This window comes from Zootermopsis nevadensis, unplaced genomic scaffold (assembly GCF_977971745.1).
Source record: "Zootermopsis nevadensis isolate Lab colony 2312 unplaced genomic scaffold, Znev_1.0 Znev_ptg000021l, whole genome shotgun sequence".
Classification (NCBI taxonomy): domain Eukaryota; kingdom Metazoa; phylum Arthropoda; class Insecta; order Blattodea; family Termopsidae; genus Zootermopsis; species Zootermopsis nevadensis.
In genome coordinates, this window is record NW_028259153.1 from 1,314,715 (window position 1) to 1,334,705 (window position 19,991).

Sequence of the window (19,991 nt, forward strand, 5' to 3'; positions counted from 1 at the left end):
AATAAATAATCCGGAAACAAGGAGAGGAGGGTAGGCAAAAATCATGTGACTCAGTACAGAAACTGGTGGCAGGCTCTTTAGAACATGATTAATAAACCCCTCAGTTCTATAAAAGTCTGAGAGTTTTTTGACAATCTGAGCAACTATTCGCTCATCAAGAATAACACTCCTACATAGTAATTAGAAAATTAAAGAATACTAGAAAACTGCTCATCAAGAATGGCAAGACAATGTAAAGCGGTACTTAAAGGGCACATTTTATAGAAAAGTTTAAGTGCCACCGAAATAAAAATTGTTAATTATCTTTCATTAATTACAAAAACTGTGAATCCTTAGGATGTAAACATGTTTTGATGTATTGCGTACATAACGGGCCATGATTTGTGAACACTTTAACAGTATTTCAGTACACTGTTTCTACAAAGCAACACATAAAAATTAAAATTAACAAATGTTGCAGAGGGGAAAAAATAGCATTACCTTTGCTTAATTAAAGGATATAATATCATGTATCACAGCTTCAAATATGACCTCACACTGACGTTATTATAACTGTATATAGTAACAACATGCATATTAAACAATAAAGCACAAAATTCCTTAACAGCAAACAACCACCAGCCAACCAACAACGAAGAAAAGGAAGGAGAAAACAAAATAAATTACGTGACCTAAAAATTTACACACAGACGACATCATACATTACTTATGGTGTTAATATTTTATTTCAATGATGACGACTGAAATGTTTACTTTACCTTATCTAGGTCAAAATTCAGAGAATTTAATCTGTTCAAAGGCTTGTGGTAAATAATATCACTGTCACTGACAGACTTCATGTCCTTCAGAACATATGTACCTCCAAATCGTGAATGCCTGCACAAAAGAAAAACAAGCAACTTTATACAACGTTAAGATGCCTTTCAGACAAGGAAGAATGAAAATTATAGCTTCCTCGAATATGCAATAAATCCATTCAAAATAAAGACATAACTAAAGTCCTTCTGTCCTTAAGATAAATGCATAGTACATGAATGTTCCTACTGCCATTTGTAAACACAATATACAATTCAGTGAAATACAAGATGTATCTTCTATGCCTATGTCCTGTCTAAATTATAGAATAAAGCTGAAAATTCAAAAGGTGTCACATTATCCCCATTTATTTTCAACTAAATTTATTCAAACATTTTGAAATCCCCTTTTAAATGCCCAATCACAGCTTCCATTTTGGTATTTTTGATGGAAGTGATTTCATTTACAGGACACAGCTGGATCTACTAAGTTTTATGAAAATTATTCAGTTGCTTCAGAAGTTATGCAACTGGCACGTAACTGAAAGACAGTAAGCGAGTGTATCTCTGATGGTTACTCTCTGAAGTACCATCAATAAAGGTCAGACAATTTCTGATTTCATTCTGGTACAAAGTTGAAGAGAATTAAAAAGTTGCATACAGTAGGGCCCCGCTTTTCGGCGCTCCGCTTTACGGTGATCCGCTAATACGGCGCTCAACAGCTGAGTCAGAGAAGTGCGTCCGGCGCCATTTTCTCGTCGCTGATTCAGTCTGTTTACAGCTTTTGTGCGCTCCGCGTCTCCGTATTTCTGGCAATTTTTCAAAGTTATTACAAACTGTATATTTACGTAATATTTTTGTGTTACTATAGTGTAATTACAAAGGCGTCTAAGGGTAGTAGCGATAAAAAGAGGAGTCGTAAGCTTCTTACTTTAAATGCCAAGTTAGATATGATTAAACTTCGTGAACAAGGCATGTCTATGGCCGAGATAGGACGTAAGCTAGGCCTAGCTCGCCAAACTGTTACTGCCATCGTGAACGCTAAGGAGAAAGTGTTAAATGAAATTAAAAGTGCCACACGAATGAACTCTAAAGCCATAAGAAAAAGAGATAGCCTTATTGCTGACATGGAAAAACTTTTAGTTGTGTGGATTGAAGATCAAACGAGCCACAATGTGTGTACTACTAATATTCATTTTACTTTCATATCGTTTTCTTAGGCCTAGCGCTATTGTGCACTTACTATATGATAGTGTAAACATCTTATTAGGCTTTGATAAGCATTTGCAAGTGAAAAAAGGCAAAGATCCGCTTTACGGTGGGGGTCTGGTCCCTAACCTGCCGTATAAGCGGTGCCCTACTGTATGTCCTCCATGTGAGAAACAATTACAGAATTTTCACACTGTTATATTTTATTTAGTGTTCTGTCTGACGACAGGTCCATTCTTCTGCCCAAAAAGAGTTTGCCAGTTTTCCCTATTCTCAGCTTCTCATTTTAATTCCTGAAACTTCATCTTCTTTCCTTCTTTACTACATCTTAATTGTATAGTACAGTATTGGACCCCATTCCAGCATCTAAAAATCTGGCAGACTCATATTTGAAACACACACACTCTTCAACAATAAACGTCACCTGATCCATGTTGGATAGCACAAAATGTTTGATTCAGAAATGCATTAACAGATTCAGATAAATGAGACGATTCATGACAGAAGTATGACATCAGCCAGGGCTACCGCTGTGGAGACAAGCTCTGGGTACAGCTGGACACCTGTGCAGCTTCTTGGTCAAATAGGAAGTGGTAAATGCTATATTATATTTGCAAAAATGGTTATTTCAGAGTACAGTTTGAGTGCAACTTCAATATTACTGCTCTTTAAACACCTCCTTTAGGCCCACCTAGAATTCTGCACTTGCATCTTCTAACAGTTCTGAGATTATGTGACCTCATAAACTTCCGCTTTTGGCTAGCTTATCAAAATGAATTCAATTCTCTGAAACATACGAAAAGAATTCAATGCTAAAAAAAATTGTATCATCTAACATTTGGGATCCACTGGTCCATTACTCACAGTTAACCATTTGGCTGTGTTGTACCAAACTGCACTCTGATATTAGTTTAAAAAAATATACTTTTCAATGTAATACCTGGCTCCTGTAAACTTTTTCACTTTTGCCTGCCTCTGGAAAATCTCTTCCTGTCTGATCACTACCAGTTCCACCTCATCCCGTTCCTTCTCTTCCACACTTCTAGCGACAGCTGTATCAGCCAACTGTTCTGGGTTTTGCTCTCGAAGCATCAATGACACAATCTACAAATGACACCAGATTGTAATTCACCTTTTAAACATGTTTCATTAGAGACAGATGCTGACTTACACAAACATATGTAAGCTGATTTTTATACGTGTCAGAAATTATCAGAAATAGCTTGCTTACAGCGCATCAATTTATTTTAAAACATCATAAAGTAAATATTTTTCAAAATATTTATGAAGTCAGATTAGTGTAAGTCAAATCTCGCATAACCCTAGGAAGGACCTTGTACAAAATTTAGGAGTCTCGCTATCACAGAGCTACTCCTCCCTGTGTTACATACTGGGCAGCCAATTTAGGGCCAATAAGTAATTTCTGAAAGAAATGTTACGGTTACTCCAATACAATTATTTTCAAATACAGCCTTACAAAAACCTCTCCACCTGTTAAAAATAGTGACATGATTACACCCTTCTTTCTTTCAAGGAAAGAAAGTCTGGTGGGTGGGTGATGACATCTTTTTAGAATCCACCTTGTACTTTAAAATGAGGAACTCAAGGAAACATTTAAAATTGCCGGATATTACACAATGAGGAACTACTGTTATGACATTAGATGTCAGGTTCTCATGGTAATGAGCCTGATGACAGTGGCAAAAAGCTACTCTGAATCATCAGTTAATATCAATCACACTACATGGTGCAGCATCCAGAAGATCATCATTTTCACTCTGTTATGATAGTAAAATTTAAGTTATAATGGGATAGGTATGTACAGTAGCTTAGGATAGGAAAACAAAATACGAATATAAAATTATGATGAGATAACATCTTAGAAGGTACCCTTTTGGATGATCCAGAAGCTTAAGCTCAGGATTTCCTAAATATGAAGAAAGAGTAGCAACCACTCGACTGCAAAACTTATTTCAGGTTGAAGATTTCCGTCTTCTGGGTTGTTGCGCTGTGTAGTCTGGTCGATGTTAACCAACGTTTCAGAGGTCATACTGCCTCCGTCATCAGGGCGATGAGTATGAAGATTTCTGTCTTCTGGGTTGTTGCAACGTGTAGTCTGGTCGATGTTAACCAACGTTTCAGAGGTCATACTGCCTCCGTCATCAGGGCGATGAATATGCCAATATGGTGTGTGGGGCTAGGTTTATAGGGCCGGAAAGTGAAAGATGTAGCCTACCCTGAGCCAATGGGAGCAGGCGTGGGAGTGGACCAATGGTAGCGCGTGGGCGAGTGTGGGAGAGGGAGAGAAAGTAAAGAGAGAAAGGGTGAGTTCGGTTGCATGGATCTGGGCCTTTCAGGTTACTACACATTTAAAAAGTGTACATTAACTGAGACTACGTCTTTAACCCTGCATAAATTGCAACATTTACCTCTAAAACATGCATGTAATATAGCTGCTCATTCTCAGAAGAGGCTATGTACAAGAACAGGTCAGATATCCCAGACTGATGAAGAGCCCAAAGCACCTGAAAGAAATAAACCATTCAAATGTAATCACAAACCGTCCTCAGTCATTATAAAGAGCCACCATATTTGAGCAACCTTTTCACACACTCTCTTCACCGGAACATGTTTCAGACCAATGCGGCTATCACCAGGTTCTACTCCCTGCTTCTATGTCACTGCACTAACGATCTCCTCCCTGATGTCCACAAATAATGATAAACGTATATATTAACTATTTTTAATTTAGTTGATACAGTTAAAATGTCAAAAATGATTATCAAAAAATGTTTTGCCACAGCCTGGTGCACATACAACTCAGAGAAAACACACCAGGACTCACCGGGCAGTTTCAACCAAATTAAAAATTGTTAATATATATATCAAATCTAAAACTTCTTGACGATGGTGAAGAGTCATTTGAATAAACATTTCCTTGGATATTAACCATCGTCTAGTAAATATAAAACGTATAACGACGTTTCGGAGATGGGACTCTATCTCCGTCTTCAGGTTCCTACACAGTCGTTTTACGTTTTATATTTACTAGTCGATGGATAATATCCAAGCAAATTTTTATTCGAATGTTAATATATAGTTTTATAATTATTTCTGGATATCAAAAAGGATATCCTTAGTGCAATAATATAGAAGCAAAGAACTGAAATAAAGAACAAACTTTATAAATACTTAAAGATATGCAGAATCTGACTGGTCTGAAACATGTCGTTCAAGTGAACAGAATGTGTGAAAAGTGGCGTACCATAAAAATATCAACATAAGACACAAGGATGCTACACTACAGAACATTAGAGACATTACCTGATCATGAACACTAGCATCATTGTCAGTCCTCTTCTCACCTTCAAGATCGACTGGGACTTGCAACACATTCCGTACCAAGACAAGGATCCTCTCTATAACGAGATTCTTTTCTTCCTCTCTCTCCAATGGATCCTACAAGTAGATTGGGAATAAATAATCTGTAAAGGATACAGGACATCCTCACATTATGGAAGCGTTGCATTCCAAAGGTTCACTCAAAACACAGACAACCTCAGTCTATTAATTGTTTCACTGCTAGAGACAGAACAGTTCTGGTGCAAACTATGTTATTCATGTTAAAAGTTCTGAAAGGGCAAAGTGACATGTAATATTAATCTTTCTTACCTGTCAGTCAAATATTGATGTAGTTTAGTCTGATCATGAGACAGGGTAGTTATTGTCTTGAAAACAAAATTTCAGTGTAAGAACACTGATCTGAAATGTGTGAGAACAAAATATTGTATGGGGTCCAAGCCCTCACAATCAAGTAATGTTTCCAGTAACAGTGAAGGGTTGAACCCATAAACATATATACACTACAACTGTAATGAATCTATATAAAAAATCTATACGGCTACTGAAATTGTGGATGAAGAAAAAGGACTTGCCAAGTACGAGGCGCGTCCACAAAGTAAGTTTCCCACTCGTCCCACAGCTAGCAAACCTTATATTGAGCGAAGCGACTGTGCGTACGTGATAGAGCAATGACGTAGCATGGCGCACGCACTAACGGCACCTCCCGCGTTCTCACAGTAGCATCGTTGCAGCTGTTGAAGATGGAGGTTCTTATTCCAGCTCCCGCCGACTGTGAAGTGCGGTCAGTGATAACGCTAGGCCGCACACGGCTCGACGGACAGCAAGTCTCCTGCAGGAGTTCAGCTGGGAGGTGTTTAATCATCCACCCTACAGCCCGGACCTCGCTCCCAGTGATTTCCATCTCTTCCTACACCTCAAGAAATTCCTGTCCGGTCAGCGTCAGCGTTTTGAGAATGACAGAGAGGCGGAGATGGTTGTCACACAGTGGTTCCAATCCCAGGCGGCAGACTTCTACGACACAGGTATTCAAAAGTTGGTCCCACGGTATGACCAATGTCTCAATTCCGGTGGCGAATATGTTGAAAAATAGCTGGACACTTGCTGTATCTGTTGCAATAAATATTCCCATGAAATTGTGTTTTGTTTCTGTAAACGGCCCCAGGGAAACTTACTTTGTGGACGAGCCTCGTACATGAAAACTCATTCAAGAAGTAAAGTAGAAGTGTTGCTAACAGACTTGCAAAAACTACAAAATTACACTATTTCTTACCAAATCTTTTGAAAGAAAATCAGTTAATATGTGTAAAAGTTATTATTGGAGAGCTACATGAAAATATATGAAATGACACATACTTTTAAAAAAATTATGCAACAGTAATCATAATAAACAGTTAAACAGCACTTTTACAAAGGGGCAAACCATAATAAATCTTATCATTAAACTTGTTTAACTACCTTCTTTCACAATATTATTTCTAAGTCATAAGCACCATTTCCTTTGCATGTAAGCAAGAACACAGGAATAAAGTTAAAATTAATATACTCACAATCTTCAGTATATCTTCAAGTTTCCTGCTAAATATTGCCCAAATAGTGACATCACAAAATGCAATTTTGTAGGACTGCAAATGTGTTATAATCTGTAGATAATAATTGCGTGATGTCTTTTCTGCTGGCAACTCTTCACGATACAAAACCAGCGCTGGAGTCATCAGATTCACAAGCAATCTATTGAGTACATGAGGTAAGAAATATATTTTACAATACACTTACAAACAGACATACAACAGAAAATATTTTAAAATAGTTCAGCGTAATAAAGATGTGATTTCTTCCTCACCTCAAAATTACATCAAACAAATCTACTTTCTCCCAGAAATCCTTTAAAATAGGTAGCAAATCTGCTTGAAGAATTTTCGATGTACCAAGATATCGACGAACTTCATGGTTTTCATCATCCCGACGCAAATAACGAATGAGATCCTTTATGGTTTCTGAAATGTTAAAGTAAGTACTGAAGACATGTTTAAATTATTTTAATCCTTTAAAGTCACATCTAAATATTTAAAGATACAAATCCTAATGCAAAGAATATGTAACATTTTTCCATTACAATGCTCACCTGGTTATTGCTGTTTAAGGATATAGTTGATAATGATGAGTTAACACTACTATATGACACTTTATTAAAAGTGAGGCCTATATCAACAACAAAAACTTTGTACTGATACTTACCCCGGCAGTGAGTATCAATGTAATATTTGCTGCCATCAAAATACCCCAGGGCATTGCATGTTGCTGCAAGCTCAGCAAAAAGCAAAGAAGACATCTTACAGATATTGAAGCCAGGCCATAGAGGTTAGTTCCAAGGTTTCAAAACTCAAAGATCTTCCTCAGTCTGAAATATTATATATAAATGCACATCACCAAAAATTGTTGAAAGATGGACAAACTGCAAATACTGTTACAATCATGTAGTAAAGTATGAAAGTATTATTTTGTCCACAGCATAACACAATTATAACATTATTATATTAGGCTTTACAATATATAGGCTTATAACCCACACGAATCCACTTTGTCCTACCCATAACCTCAATTAATTCCAGAAAATTCTATACTTCTCACGTATATAACATTACAACTTGTAATTAATCTCGTACTCACAGTCCTCGTTTCACAACAAATTTAGCACCACAAATTTAAGTTACATTCCCTTCAATTCCGTCTTCTTTGCAGAGAATATCTCCATAAACACAACCACGCCGTGCATAACAATTTTGGCGCGTTCAAGATGCCGATAAACACGTTAACAAATGAGGATCTAGTAAATTTCGCAGAGGGAAATACAAATGCCATACGAACACTGCTTCATATTGCTGTGTTATTATTTTATAATCTCTTAGCTGGAGTCTGTTTTATGCATACGAAAGTTGTCGTGTTGAAAACAACCTCATTATGTCACCAGGCATGTTCTTTGTGGCCTTACAACAAAGAGCCTATTTCGCCCTTTGCGACATTTAGAGTTATATTGATGAGTCAAATCTGTCCATCTGAATTTCAAGAGCTCCCTTCTTCTAACCGCATTGTAGCCGAGATGTCGGTACTCAGATACCGATAACTTTGTACGACAGTCACGACTACTTAAGGTTCAGAAGACACCTCACTAAACAACATCATTTATCTACAACGCTGTAGGACACAACAGTTTTGAAATTAAATTCATTTATCTGATATCCTTACTGAATATCTTAGTGCGTTTTCCTAGCCTAGTCGAACGAATGACTTCAAACAAATTAATTACAAATCCCCCATTTATGATGTTTTTCACATTCAATATTATAGGGTCACTGCGACTGAAAAACCTCGTTGTTAAATAACATCACATTTAATTAACTTTTTTTCGAAGGTACCTGGTGTTCAAATTTTCTCCTGCCCCTGGGTGCTCGAATGGTCCTTGCCACCGTGACGTCACCTCGAGTCTCCACGTACAGGCCTGCCTCTTCAGCTGTTTATCGATCACACAATTTTGCTGTAAATTAAGGGACCTGAACGAATGAAAAGAAGGAAAACTCTAATACATAACCAGGTGACATTAAATGCATGAATCAGCATTCGTATATACAGAGCAATAAAGTATTTGTCTCGAGTACCAACTCTGACCTGCAGTGCGTTACTATGATCTAAAATGCATTAAAGGGGTAGTACCCCCTGTCTCAACAACACAGAAGCCCCTCTGGCGGACATTAACAATGAGGGGAGTCAAATTCGTTGGCTTTGAGCTTGCCTAGTGCAGCTCGGAAGGCCTTCTGGGAGACTTATACCTTCCCCCTGGCATAGACAGGTTGACGCCCACTGGATTGGCGGATGCTTCGGGTTCCCTTATCTCTTTTTTCAGCGATAATTACCAGCTTTAGTAGTCGCAAGATAACCTGGGACAGCTCACCTAGATGGGCCTTGAGAAAGGCCAGTTCTTCATTAGCCATGGTCCTGTCAGTCACTCTCACTCGAATATATCGGAACCAACATCAGGGAGTCAGATGGGGGCTGGTATGACTGCAGTGTCATCCTCCAAAATAGGACATGCGGCCCGATGACATCTGGTTCCATCTCTCTGTAGAAGGTAATCACATACGATTTACACTGATAATCATGATGTGGTGTTCATGTACCTACTTCCATTTTCTTCCAATAAGAATAGCAATGCTTAGTTTATATTAGTAACTTTATAATAAATTATAGGTTGTTGTTATATACAAATTTGAAAATATTATCTGTTTATGTACAATGTTTGATAGCTTATTTAAAAACGATGCATCTGCTATGTCTGTTGTTGGAGGATAATTAAAAATCTGGCTGTCGTCATGTCTAACGAAGGCTCTGCTTACTCCGCAGAGCGGACTCTTCTACCATTGGAACTACTTTCAAATAATTGTGTTTCATGGTTGACCGGTTTGTTTGAATTTATTAAACTAGAGGCACACACAAGAAGAGTTATTATGTGCTCATGGTATCTGCAGATAATGACTTCATTCAAATTAAAGTTTGGGGTCATTATGATACGTTTTAAGGTTAAAATTTAAGATGGTATGTCTACCTTAAAATATAAATTGGAAGCGTGATTTTGATCTTTTGTAAGCATAGTACTGAAGAGAATGCTGATACTTACACCAATAAACCAGACGACACTGGCCAGCAAACCAGTATAATTGATACCTGTCTCTACAGAAAAGGATGCTGTTGTACTGTGGAACAAAGATGGCATCTTCCTGGGCAACTTACCCTGATAATGGCTCACTTACCAACTTACCAATGGATGTGACTGAACCTGGAGGGTATTCGCGTGTTATCAGAAACTCACAAGGGGATAAACAGATACCAAGTACCTGTCTAAATTTACAGCGTGAGTGCAATGTTTGTCTGTTACAGTCAGGAGGCATGAATTTTGTTTTAAAAGAACTATATAGAGTCTTTGAGAGGCTGATATTGCATTCGTCTATAAAACATGACAGACTGTAGTTTGGGGCACCAAATATTTATATTTATCTGTATCACGGATACATAAATGACAAAACACTGAAACTTAACCACAAAGAATCATTGTTAGAGTATGAATGATATTTAATGTTTCCAAAACTGAAAATTTAATTGAAAGGGTTTTATTTTTATTGTATTAAAGAGAAACAGAGCATTACGGTGAATTTCCAAAAATAATTTGCAGAGTTATTCGAGGTTAGTGTGATTGGTTTTCCTGGGTGAGCCATTTTGTTAGCAAGAGATTGTTGATTTTTATTTCAGGTTCAAAGATCTGTTGATAACAGATTCCTGCTGTGACCCAACCAGCAGTTGATATCACAAATGTTGTAACTTTGGTACATATATATTCAGAACTGATGTTTTCTAAACAATACTTGGTATTTATGTAAGATTCGAGGTTTTCACAGCGGTGAGTATGAAGATTTCTGTCTTCTGGGTTGTTGTGCTGTGTAGTCTGGTCGATGTTTACCAACGTTTCAGAGGTCATAATGCCTCCATCATCAGGGCGATGTGTATGAAGATTTCTGTCTTCTGGGTTGTTGCGCTGTGTAGTCTGGTTGATGTTTACCAACGTTTCAGAGGTCATACTGCCTCCGTCATCAAGGCGATGAATACTTGGCATTCATTCAACAGGAATCTGGCAGCAATATAGAAATAGTATTGTGAAATGAAAATCAGTGACACCTTGTGATCATTAATACAGCTATTCAGACCTTCCACAGTTTTACAACAAGACGTAGGTGTCAGATTCCAGGCTTTTACAGCATTTCAGGCCTAATCTGGATCTTGTGATGGATGGGTGATGATACCATGTGATGTAGGATGTATTTCAAGGCTGTGTAGTATTTGGGGTTTTCACAGCGGTGGGTCTGAAGATTGGTGCGTTCTGGGTTATTGTACCGTGTAGTCTGGTAGATTTCCACCAACGTTTCGGAGGTCATATTGCCTCCATTATCAGGGCGATGACATTCAGAATGAAAACAAATTCTTTCAGTATCAACATTTCTCTTACATTGTCCCTATTGAGTTTAAATAAATAAATAACTAAATAGGGAAAGTTATGCAAGAAAAATGTTTTACCTGAAATATAAGTGTTGGTGTTCCACTGCACAATTACTGTAACCTAATTAAGAGATAATTAAAAATGCTAATGAAGAGAAATGTTTATTTAAAGATTCTGAGTTACATATTTCTACTTAAAAAAAATTACAGAGACATGAAATGTGGATTAATTCTGGCATTTAAATTAATATTGCTCCATGGAGTGTGATGATGGGTAACATTTACTGAATTAATTCCAATTTAATCCTTCCATGATGAGGTTTATCACTTAAAGACATTGACCCTCCTAGTCTGGGGTTTATTTGTGTTTGAGAAGGAATCATCCATCTCAGAACAGTCGAAGCTGCTTATAGCTTTTTAGTGATACAAATTGTTGCCATGGAAATATAACAACAGGAGATTCTATAAGATAAAATATTAGAATTCAGAGTGTGACGAAGTTTTAATACCTGTTCAGGTCATAAAAGAAATACCATTTGTTTCAGTTTACATTGTAAATTTCATAATGTATTTAATTCAAAGAGAGCTAATAATGTAAAGAAAATATAAAATGCTGTTATGCGAGATGCTCTAATGACTAATATTTCTTAAATTGAAGTACTGGAAGACCATCAGTATGAAGGCTGGCAGTATTTAGGCTTATCTGAGACACTGAAACTTGGAGGCAGCTGTGGCCTGGTGCTTAGTTAAGTTCAGCTGAATAGCTTGTAAATATTTTTAGTATTCTGTTCATGAAAGTAGCTTGCGGGCGTTGATGTGGAGTGCAGGCATTCGTGGGTTGTGGGGTATACATCACTGATATGGCTTTTCTTCAGTAGTACTCATGTAGTTTGAAAGGTCAAAGAATGTTCATGTGAGATGGGAAGTTTTGTTTTTGTATCCTGTGGGTTTCACCGGCCCCTGAAAAAAAAATTGTGTTAATCTGGTCACCCTTATTGTAGCAGTCCTGCAACTACATTTTTATTACTAGACAGCACATCTGAAGCATCCATCTTGATGGACATAGAAATTATTATTTTACATTTCCTGTGTGAATGTATCTTAAGATTGATTTTAAAGCAGGATATGGCGGCAGTTCTAAATGTCATAACATTTTTCATTCAATGATGTATAAGTAGCGTAGTTGACAGATTGTCATTAAATATAAAAAAAACTGGAGTACAAATATTACGTAAATATGTTCTTTAGAATTCTGCATCTTTCATTGTTTCTTGTGTTAATTTATTGTAGATGCAAACCTGTTGTTCTGAAGTTAATAAATTGAACAGGTATGTTAAAACACAGACATGTTCCTTTACATTGTACATTGTAAAAATGCAATTTTTGCTTAAAGATTGTGGATTTTAAGTGGTATGGAGGAATTTTATATCTTAAGAGTTTTATTATTTTTGTTACACATGGACCTTGTACGCCTGGCCCCCGCGACCGTGGGTTCGAGTCCCACTCAAGGCATTAATGTTTGTCTGCATCTTTCTGTGTTTGTATAGAAAGAGACCTTGCATCGGGCTGATCACTCATGCAAGAAGTTCTAATTCCAAAGAAAAAACAGATCAATCGTAAACCTCCAACAGAGGTAAAACGCAAATGCGGGACAAATGTGAATGAAGATATATACGTATATATTATTTTGTTACAGATATTTGATTTGAGCATCATAGTAAAGTGGCATATTTAGCTGATACGAGACAGGAATTAAATTAAATGGATTACATTCACTGTAGACTGCAATACTAAATTTAATAAAAATCATAATAAATTCTTCTGGGGTTACCAGCTGTGTTAGGTCCTGACACGACTTGTAACCCAAGTAGAATTGACTATACCTCGTCGCCTCGAAATCTTCAGATCATAAACTTAATTAAAATCAGTTTAATATCCTTGGTGATGAAATATATTTCTTGCAAAGAATGTGTTGATGCAGTTGGCATTTTATTTCAATATTGGTGAATGCACATTAGGTTTATATGATCCTCAGCGCGCTGCATGAACACTTGCCCACAGCCACTGTTATATCCATTCTAATCAACTTTGAACATTGTAATTTGCGGGATGAGAGACAATTTGTCTGCTCGCTACTTCACGCACGACCAAGACCAAGAATCCTCCAAAAAAGGAGGAGGCAAAAATCCACAACAGGGTTGTAGTGCTCAGAAACAACAACACTGATCTATCTTATGCTAGTTCCTGGCTGGGTTTTGTTAAGTCTACCAGTTTGAATCATTCGTCACATCTGCCCCTGATGATAAGTCTCCAGGATTCTGTATTTCTGATCACCAGATCACTACTCACCATGCATAGCTGGAGCTGGAACTTTGTGCTGAACTAAATGAACCACTGCCACTATGACCTCCGCCACCGCCGCCTCCACAAGTGCTACAGTGTCCACCGCCGCCACCGCCAGATGGATAACCACCGCCTCCACCAGATGGATAACCACCGCCTCCACCAGATGGATAACCACCGCCTCCACCAGACGGATAGTATCCACTACTGCCACCTCCGCCACATCCTAATCCACCGCCACAGCCACCTCCCCCACCAAAACCAGATTTCTTATAACCACCTGTGTATCCACCCCCACCCAATGGATAACCCCCTCCACCCCCACCCACTGGATAACCCCCTCCACCCCCTCCACCTCCTCCCATTGGATAATCGCCACCGCCTCCGCCATAACTGCATTTTATGCAGGATCGCTTCTTGCGGGATTTCAAAGAGGATTCACCATCTTGTGCAGTTCCTGCGTCATCTCGCGAATCATTTGTCGCTGCCACTTCCAGTTCTGATTTATGGCCGTTGTCTGAAAACAGAGACATCTGGTTTCTGTAGTTACAAACACACATAAAGTAGCCTGATGGCTCAGTTGGTAAGGAGACTGGCAGTTTACCAGTCGCTGTGGGACCTCTACATGCACCAGGTAGTTTCTGAAAAGTGAAGATGGTGACCAAATTTGTGGACGTAGAGCATGACGAGTTTGAGTTATAAGGGGAAGCAAAGAAGGCGGCCCTCACCGTATTCCTCCTCTTCAGTGTTCCTCGCCGCCAGCAGCAGCAGGCTAGTCAGGGGACTTCCCCCCTGCTCTGGTAGCACCTTATTGCTGGCGAGAGCTGTATCGGGGTCTTGAGGTACACTCACCAGGTTCACCAGATATACCACTCGCGTGCCTGGATCCACAGGTATGACGGCAGAGCGCAGTCTGGTGGCAGGTACTGGAACATGATCGGACACACAACTTTGAAATTATATTGAGATTTGAGGTTATATTTGACAGATAGAGAAATTAACGTGTTGTGTATATCACAGCTGTTATCTTATGTGACATTTTATTACTGAAACATGAGTCTGAACTTGAAATATTTTGAAGCGCAACATAAAATTTTTGTAGTAATGTCAGTACTGGTAACATAACAATACCAATGTATATAATATCGAAAATCAATATACTGAAGCTTTCACGGCTGGTAGCCCGAGAATAATTAATTATAATCAATATACTTTTATAATTTTCGTACTTTTCTCCTGCAAAGTAAAGGTGAAATTGCATCTGTTCTAAATTAAGCACCATGCTATAAAGACGAATGTCTGGACGCGGTAGTAAAGAGATATTTCTGCCCCCACAGAGATTCAAACCTCAGGCCTGTAGCTTTTCTCCCAGTACGATTTACAGTTTATATTCGCTTGCTATTTTATGGTTTTTGTGTGTTGCTACAGACTTGATGGCCGGGTTGGGAGGGTCGCTGTCGAATAGTTGGTACCCCTGCTTCGTGTTCGGGAGGTTCCAGCTTCGAATCTTAGTTGAGGGATCGACTATCACGACAAAGGTTTTGTAGTCTTAATTTCCTTTAGGTAAATTCCGAGACAATACCTTGAATGCCATGATTACTTCCTCTAACATATATAATTGATTTGTCACTAATAATCCTGTCATTTGTTGAAACTATTCCACGCAGTTATAGAGGTCTGTACTCATTTAATCGCCCCAAAATATTAATTTGAGACTACAATCTTTACGTAGGCATATTTAACGTCTGTGTTACACACTGATACGTTTGTAACAGTCCGATATTTAGTTTTCCAGGCAATGAAATGCGTAAAAGTTTCACTCACCTGATTTTGCGTCTTCATCTTCAAGTCCGACCGCTAGATGGTGCGCAGCAAGCGCAAGGAGAACGGCTAGAAACAGACGCATGCTTCTTCTATAGCCGCTGCCCTTGAATGTAGCCGAGTACACTCGCGTTCTCTTGTTTATATATGGTTCGCCATATTCCCGGCCGGCTCGCTTGGTCTCTCTCTCTCTACCTTGCCAGCAGCAACGAAAAAGATAAAAACAAAAGAGGCGTGGAAAACACGAAGAGCATCTTCCAAGTGGAACTGTTCGCAAAAATAGACGAAAACATAAAAGGAATACGGTCACGTACTTCGTGTAGAGGGAGATATAATACTGATCGTGATGATGGAGTGTATTTGTCCAGGAACTGATGATGTCATAATTCCATACCTGTGAGCAGATATTTTATTTGTTTAGACTTTGTCATGTACCAAAAGCTATGCTATTAATTTAATTAGACTAACTCCACGCAGTATATGATGATAGTCGCTCAACCAATAACATTCAATGTCTTCTATTGAACTCGAATATTCATTATCGTGTACCCAAGACTCGTATTAAGTGAGGTCAATACCATTTTTTCACATAACACCTTTCGATCCAACATGCCTTCACGTATAAAAGAAGAATACAAATTTTAAATGACGTAGTTACGAATATTTCAGATTCCGAAGGCCTATGATTTACGTAGTATTAATAAAATGACACCGAACTTCGCGGTTTAATGGTTGGCAACCCTGGAAAAATAAGACTCAAGTAGTGAATAGTTTAATAACTACTCAAATGCCTAATAGTGGAAATTAATGTTACGACGATTTCATATTGAACAAAAAAGCTCATTTTTGACTACATAACAAACCAATTTAGGCTTCAGTGCGAAGTTTGTACTTTCGTATGTCAGGTTCCATTTCAGTTAATTTCAGCCTTAAATTGGATTCAACATTCAGCTTATATTCTGAATTTACTTTTTATATGTATTAAATATATATTATATTAAATCTTGTCCGTCTAATCACAATAAATTCTTATTAAATATTAAAATATTACAATAATTAACATTTAAAATATTTAAAAATCAAATGATGTTCTTTATCGAAATATTACTTTTTATATAAATCAGAGAATAAAACCCACATTCAGAAAGATAAGTAGTTGACAAAAACACGTGTTATTTATGTTAATATTATGTTTTGATTTTCTTACTTAGTTCGCGTAAAACTAGTGGTACGCGTGCCATAGGTTGAGAAAGACTTACCTAGATCATACATGAGTGAATATGAAACAGATGCGGAATAATTATGACTGGGGAAAACCGAAGGACTCGTAGAAAAGCCACTTCGTCCACCATAAATAAATGATCATTTACTTTGTCTTTTCTGCATTTACGATCTATACCAGCATCCCTACTAACTCTTAAGAGTGTTTCTGATTTCGCTTTTATAATATTTTTATCATCGCCCAAAAGATTAGTATCGTCAGCACAGACCAAAAGCCTTTTGCCTTGCTTGTTTACTTTTGAAATTCTCACCCTTAATCCACTACCACGTGATGGTCGGTATCACAGTCAGCTCCTGTGAAAGATTTTACATCTAATATACCAGAAAGTCGTCTTTTGTCAATTACAAAATACATGATTTTGTGTGATACCATCAGCAGGAATCCAAATATGTTGACAATTACGTATTTTGAAGTTTCAAAATTTACTACTCTGGCCCCCATTATCGTTACTAACTTCATGTGGATTTTCCTTTCCAATAATCGGTTTAAAAATTCCCTCCCTACGTTCAGATTGAAATGTCCTGGGAAAATTTTTGTGTTGTACCTAGGGAACTGATCAATACCCATTATAGTTCTTCATGAAAGTTATCTTTTATGTTATCATATTTATCATTCGTTGGGACATGCACTTTCAGTATACTATCAGAGCAACGTCCCTTTAAGAGTTACATACGACATTCTATCACTAACAAACTCTACTCTTTTAACTGCTGAAATAATCTTATTATGTATGAAAAATCCTGTTCCTAAGTGGTGATTAAAGTTCCCTTTTCTATTTAAAAATGTATAATTTTCTGCTATTTGATATCCCTCCCCTTCCTACCTAATCTCTTGTACTCCTAACGCCACGGTGGTCTAGCGATCAGAACGCTGGCCTTGTAATCCTGGGGTCTCGGGTTCGAATTTATAACTTGTGTTGGGCAAGGCCGTGGTCTAGGCAACACGGAGTTTTCCTCCGTGGCATCCCAACAATTACTCCATTCACACACAGAAGAAGGCAATGGCAAACCACTTCTGGATCATCTGCCAAGAACGTATATGAACAGGTCCCAGTCCGAGAAAAGGATGGAAGGATCCTGTTCATATGGACCTGTCGTCAGACAGAACACTAAATAATAATAAGATGAGGTGGTCTAGCGGTTAGAACGCTGGCCTCGTACTCCTGGGGTCTCGGGTTCGATTCCCGGCGGTGCCCGAATTTATAACTTGTGTTGAGCAAGGCCGTGGTCTAGGCAAAACGGAGTTTTCCTCCGTGGCATCCCAACAATTACTCCATTCACACACAGAAGAAGGCAATGGCAAACCACTTCTGGATCATCTGCCAAGAACGTATATGAACAGGTCCCAGTCCGAGAAAAGGATGGAAGGATCCTGTTCATATGGACCTGTCGTCAGACAGAACACTAAATTAATAAAATAAGATATAATTGCCAATAAATAGACATCAGTACCGATGAATGACACTTCAACAACACAGAAGACGGTCATCTTAGTACCACTGAGCATATAAAATCCTGAACAACGTTTTTAGGAAATGAGAGTCGTGAGGTAATGTTACCTCCTCGAAACGAGTCTGGGGTCTTCCCAGCTGGGCGATAACAATCTTCTTGGGCGACCTGACGGAAAGTTCAAGGCTACTTTAAACGATACGTCGCGGTTCAGGCATTCTCTTATATACGATGTTCCAGTTGCTGGAATTTCCACCCTCCCTACGCAGTCATGAGTTTGCTGAGAAATAAAAGAATATTAATAAACCTGCAGCTAGAATCAACGACTACGGGTACGGCTGGACCACAATATCTGTTACTACTCGGGACAGTCGTAGGTCAGGGATGGACAACTAATCTCGAAATGACGACTGGTCTAGAAAAATTCCTTTACTAGAACAAGTTTACTGGGATAATTTGCTTTATTGAAAATTTCTCGAACACGATACATTGAAATCTCATTGGCGCTTCCAGGAATTAAAACTAACCTTCTTACCAGTTCATTATTATTCACTAATCACTGTAACATTTTACTCTGTACAGGACCTAATCTAAGCTACTTATAACGTCGTTAATTAAACCACGAATAAATTAATATACGACACATAACAATATTATATTCCTATATTCATATTAAATCTTCTGCCTTCAACAGTCAGTCAATCAGTTCAGTCCTGAATATGGACACAAGATGCTTCTCCGAAACGTCTGCACGGCATCAGAAGTCACAACAACATTGTCATTTTGGGAAGAAAGTATGGAACCAAAAATGTCATCACCACATTCACAAAAGTTCATCACTGGACCGCCTAATAAACTACAAATGTCCTTTTTCTTTAGAACACTTTTAATTATAATCATCTATAGGAGCGGGTCGTAAATCTTAATTAAAAATTAATCATAATTAATATTAATTACTATATTTTTAGTCCTCCGGACTTCATTATATTCATAGAGTAAAGTTTTTGTTCATAAATTAATAGTCACTCAGCTGATAAAAGTATGTACCGCCTCTAAATAAATCTGATTATTACCGTGTTAACAGAAGTGAGCCCTTTTCACACCTATTTATATTTTATCGTATTTTTTCCGGTTACTGAAACATTTTCAAATCTTATTTAAGTGGTCCAATTTGCCTAATACTAGACCACACTCTCAGTTTCTGGGCCTAATTCCACACTGTGTCAAAATCAAGTATGATAAAGTTGTCTCTAATACTTACTAAGCACCAGGCCATGCCATGAAGGCGTGTGGGGTTTGAATTTTGTGCAATCACAGTTGAAAAAAGAACGAGAATATTCGATATTTTACGACGCATTTTGATGCTAATACCTACCTTTCATAATCAGTTAACGATTTAAAGGATAAAAAAGGATCACGTTTCTCGTTGTGTAGGAATATTTGCCATCACAGTGGCCGCGAGGTCTGAGGCGTGGGCCTTATGCCGCTGGGACCGTGGGTTCGAATCCCACTCAAGCCATGGATGTTCTTCTGTGTTGTGCTGTCCTGTGTACAGGTAGAGGCCTTGAGAAGGGCCGATCCCTCGTCCAGGGAGTCTTAGTGAGTGTCTATAGATGAAGCCAACGAAAACGTTGGGACCCACAGATGCTCAGGCACTTGAAGAACGGGTCGACCAAGTATCCCAAGTAAAGT

At 38.2% G+C, this 19,991-nt stretch overlaps 2 protein-coding genes across 3 annotated transcripts in view; both read right to left on the minus strand.

Moving 5' to 3' along the window:
- timeout (circadian regulator timeout) overlaps positions 1-9,449 on the minus strand; it is a 71,195-nt gene extending 61,746 nt beyond the window's left edge. The window contains exons 1-9 of one of the 2 annotated variants that reach the window (XM_022068071.2): positions 9,313-9,449; positions 8,780-8,914; positions 7,602-7,764; positions 7,207-7,360; positions 6,914-7,094; positions 5,328-5,462; positions 4,433-4,528; positions 2,944-3,107; positions 759-876 (exon numbers count right to left, since the gene is read on the minus strand). In XM_022068071.2, coding sequence (XP_021923763.2) covers positions 759-876; positions 2,944-3,107; positions 4,433-4,528; positions 5,328-5,462; positions 6,914-7,094; positions 7,207-7,360; positions 7,602-7,695 — 942 coding nt within the window. In that variant the 5' untranslated portion in view covers positions 7,696-7,764; positions 8,780-8,914; positions 9,313-9,449. Of the gene's footprint in view, positions 1-758; positions 877-2,943; positions 3,108-4,432; positions 4,529-5,327; positions 5,463-6,913; positions 7,095-7,206; positions 7,361-7,601; positions 7,765-8,033; positions 8,178-8,779; positions 8,915-9,312 lie in introns of those variants that run through there. The other variant, XM_022068069.2, reaches the window with a different exon arrangement.
- A 2,099-nt stretch (positions 9,450-11,548) lies between these two features.
- Positions 11,549-15,733, minus strand: LOC110831735 (uncharacterized). Its single transcript, XM_087352960.1, has 4 exons — positions 15,573-15,733; positions 14,477-14,674; positions 13,755-14,265; positions 11,549-12,365 (listed from the first exon to the last, which is right to left on the minus strand). The coding sequence occupies exons 1-4, from the start codon at positions 15,652-15,654 to the stop codon at positions 12,356-12,358; spliced, it is 801 nt and encodes a 266-aa protein (XP_087209086.1). The 5' UTR covers positions 15,655-15,733; the 3' UTR covers positions 11,549-12,355.
- Between the last annotated feature and the right edge of the window lie 4,258 nt (positions 15,734-19,991).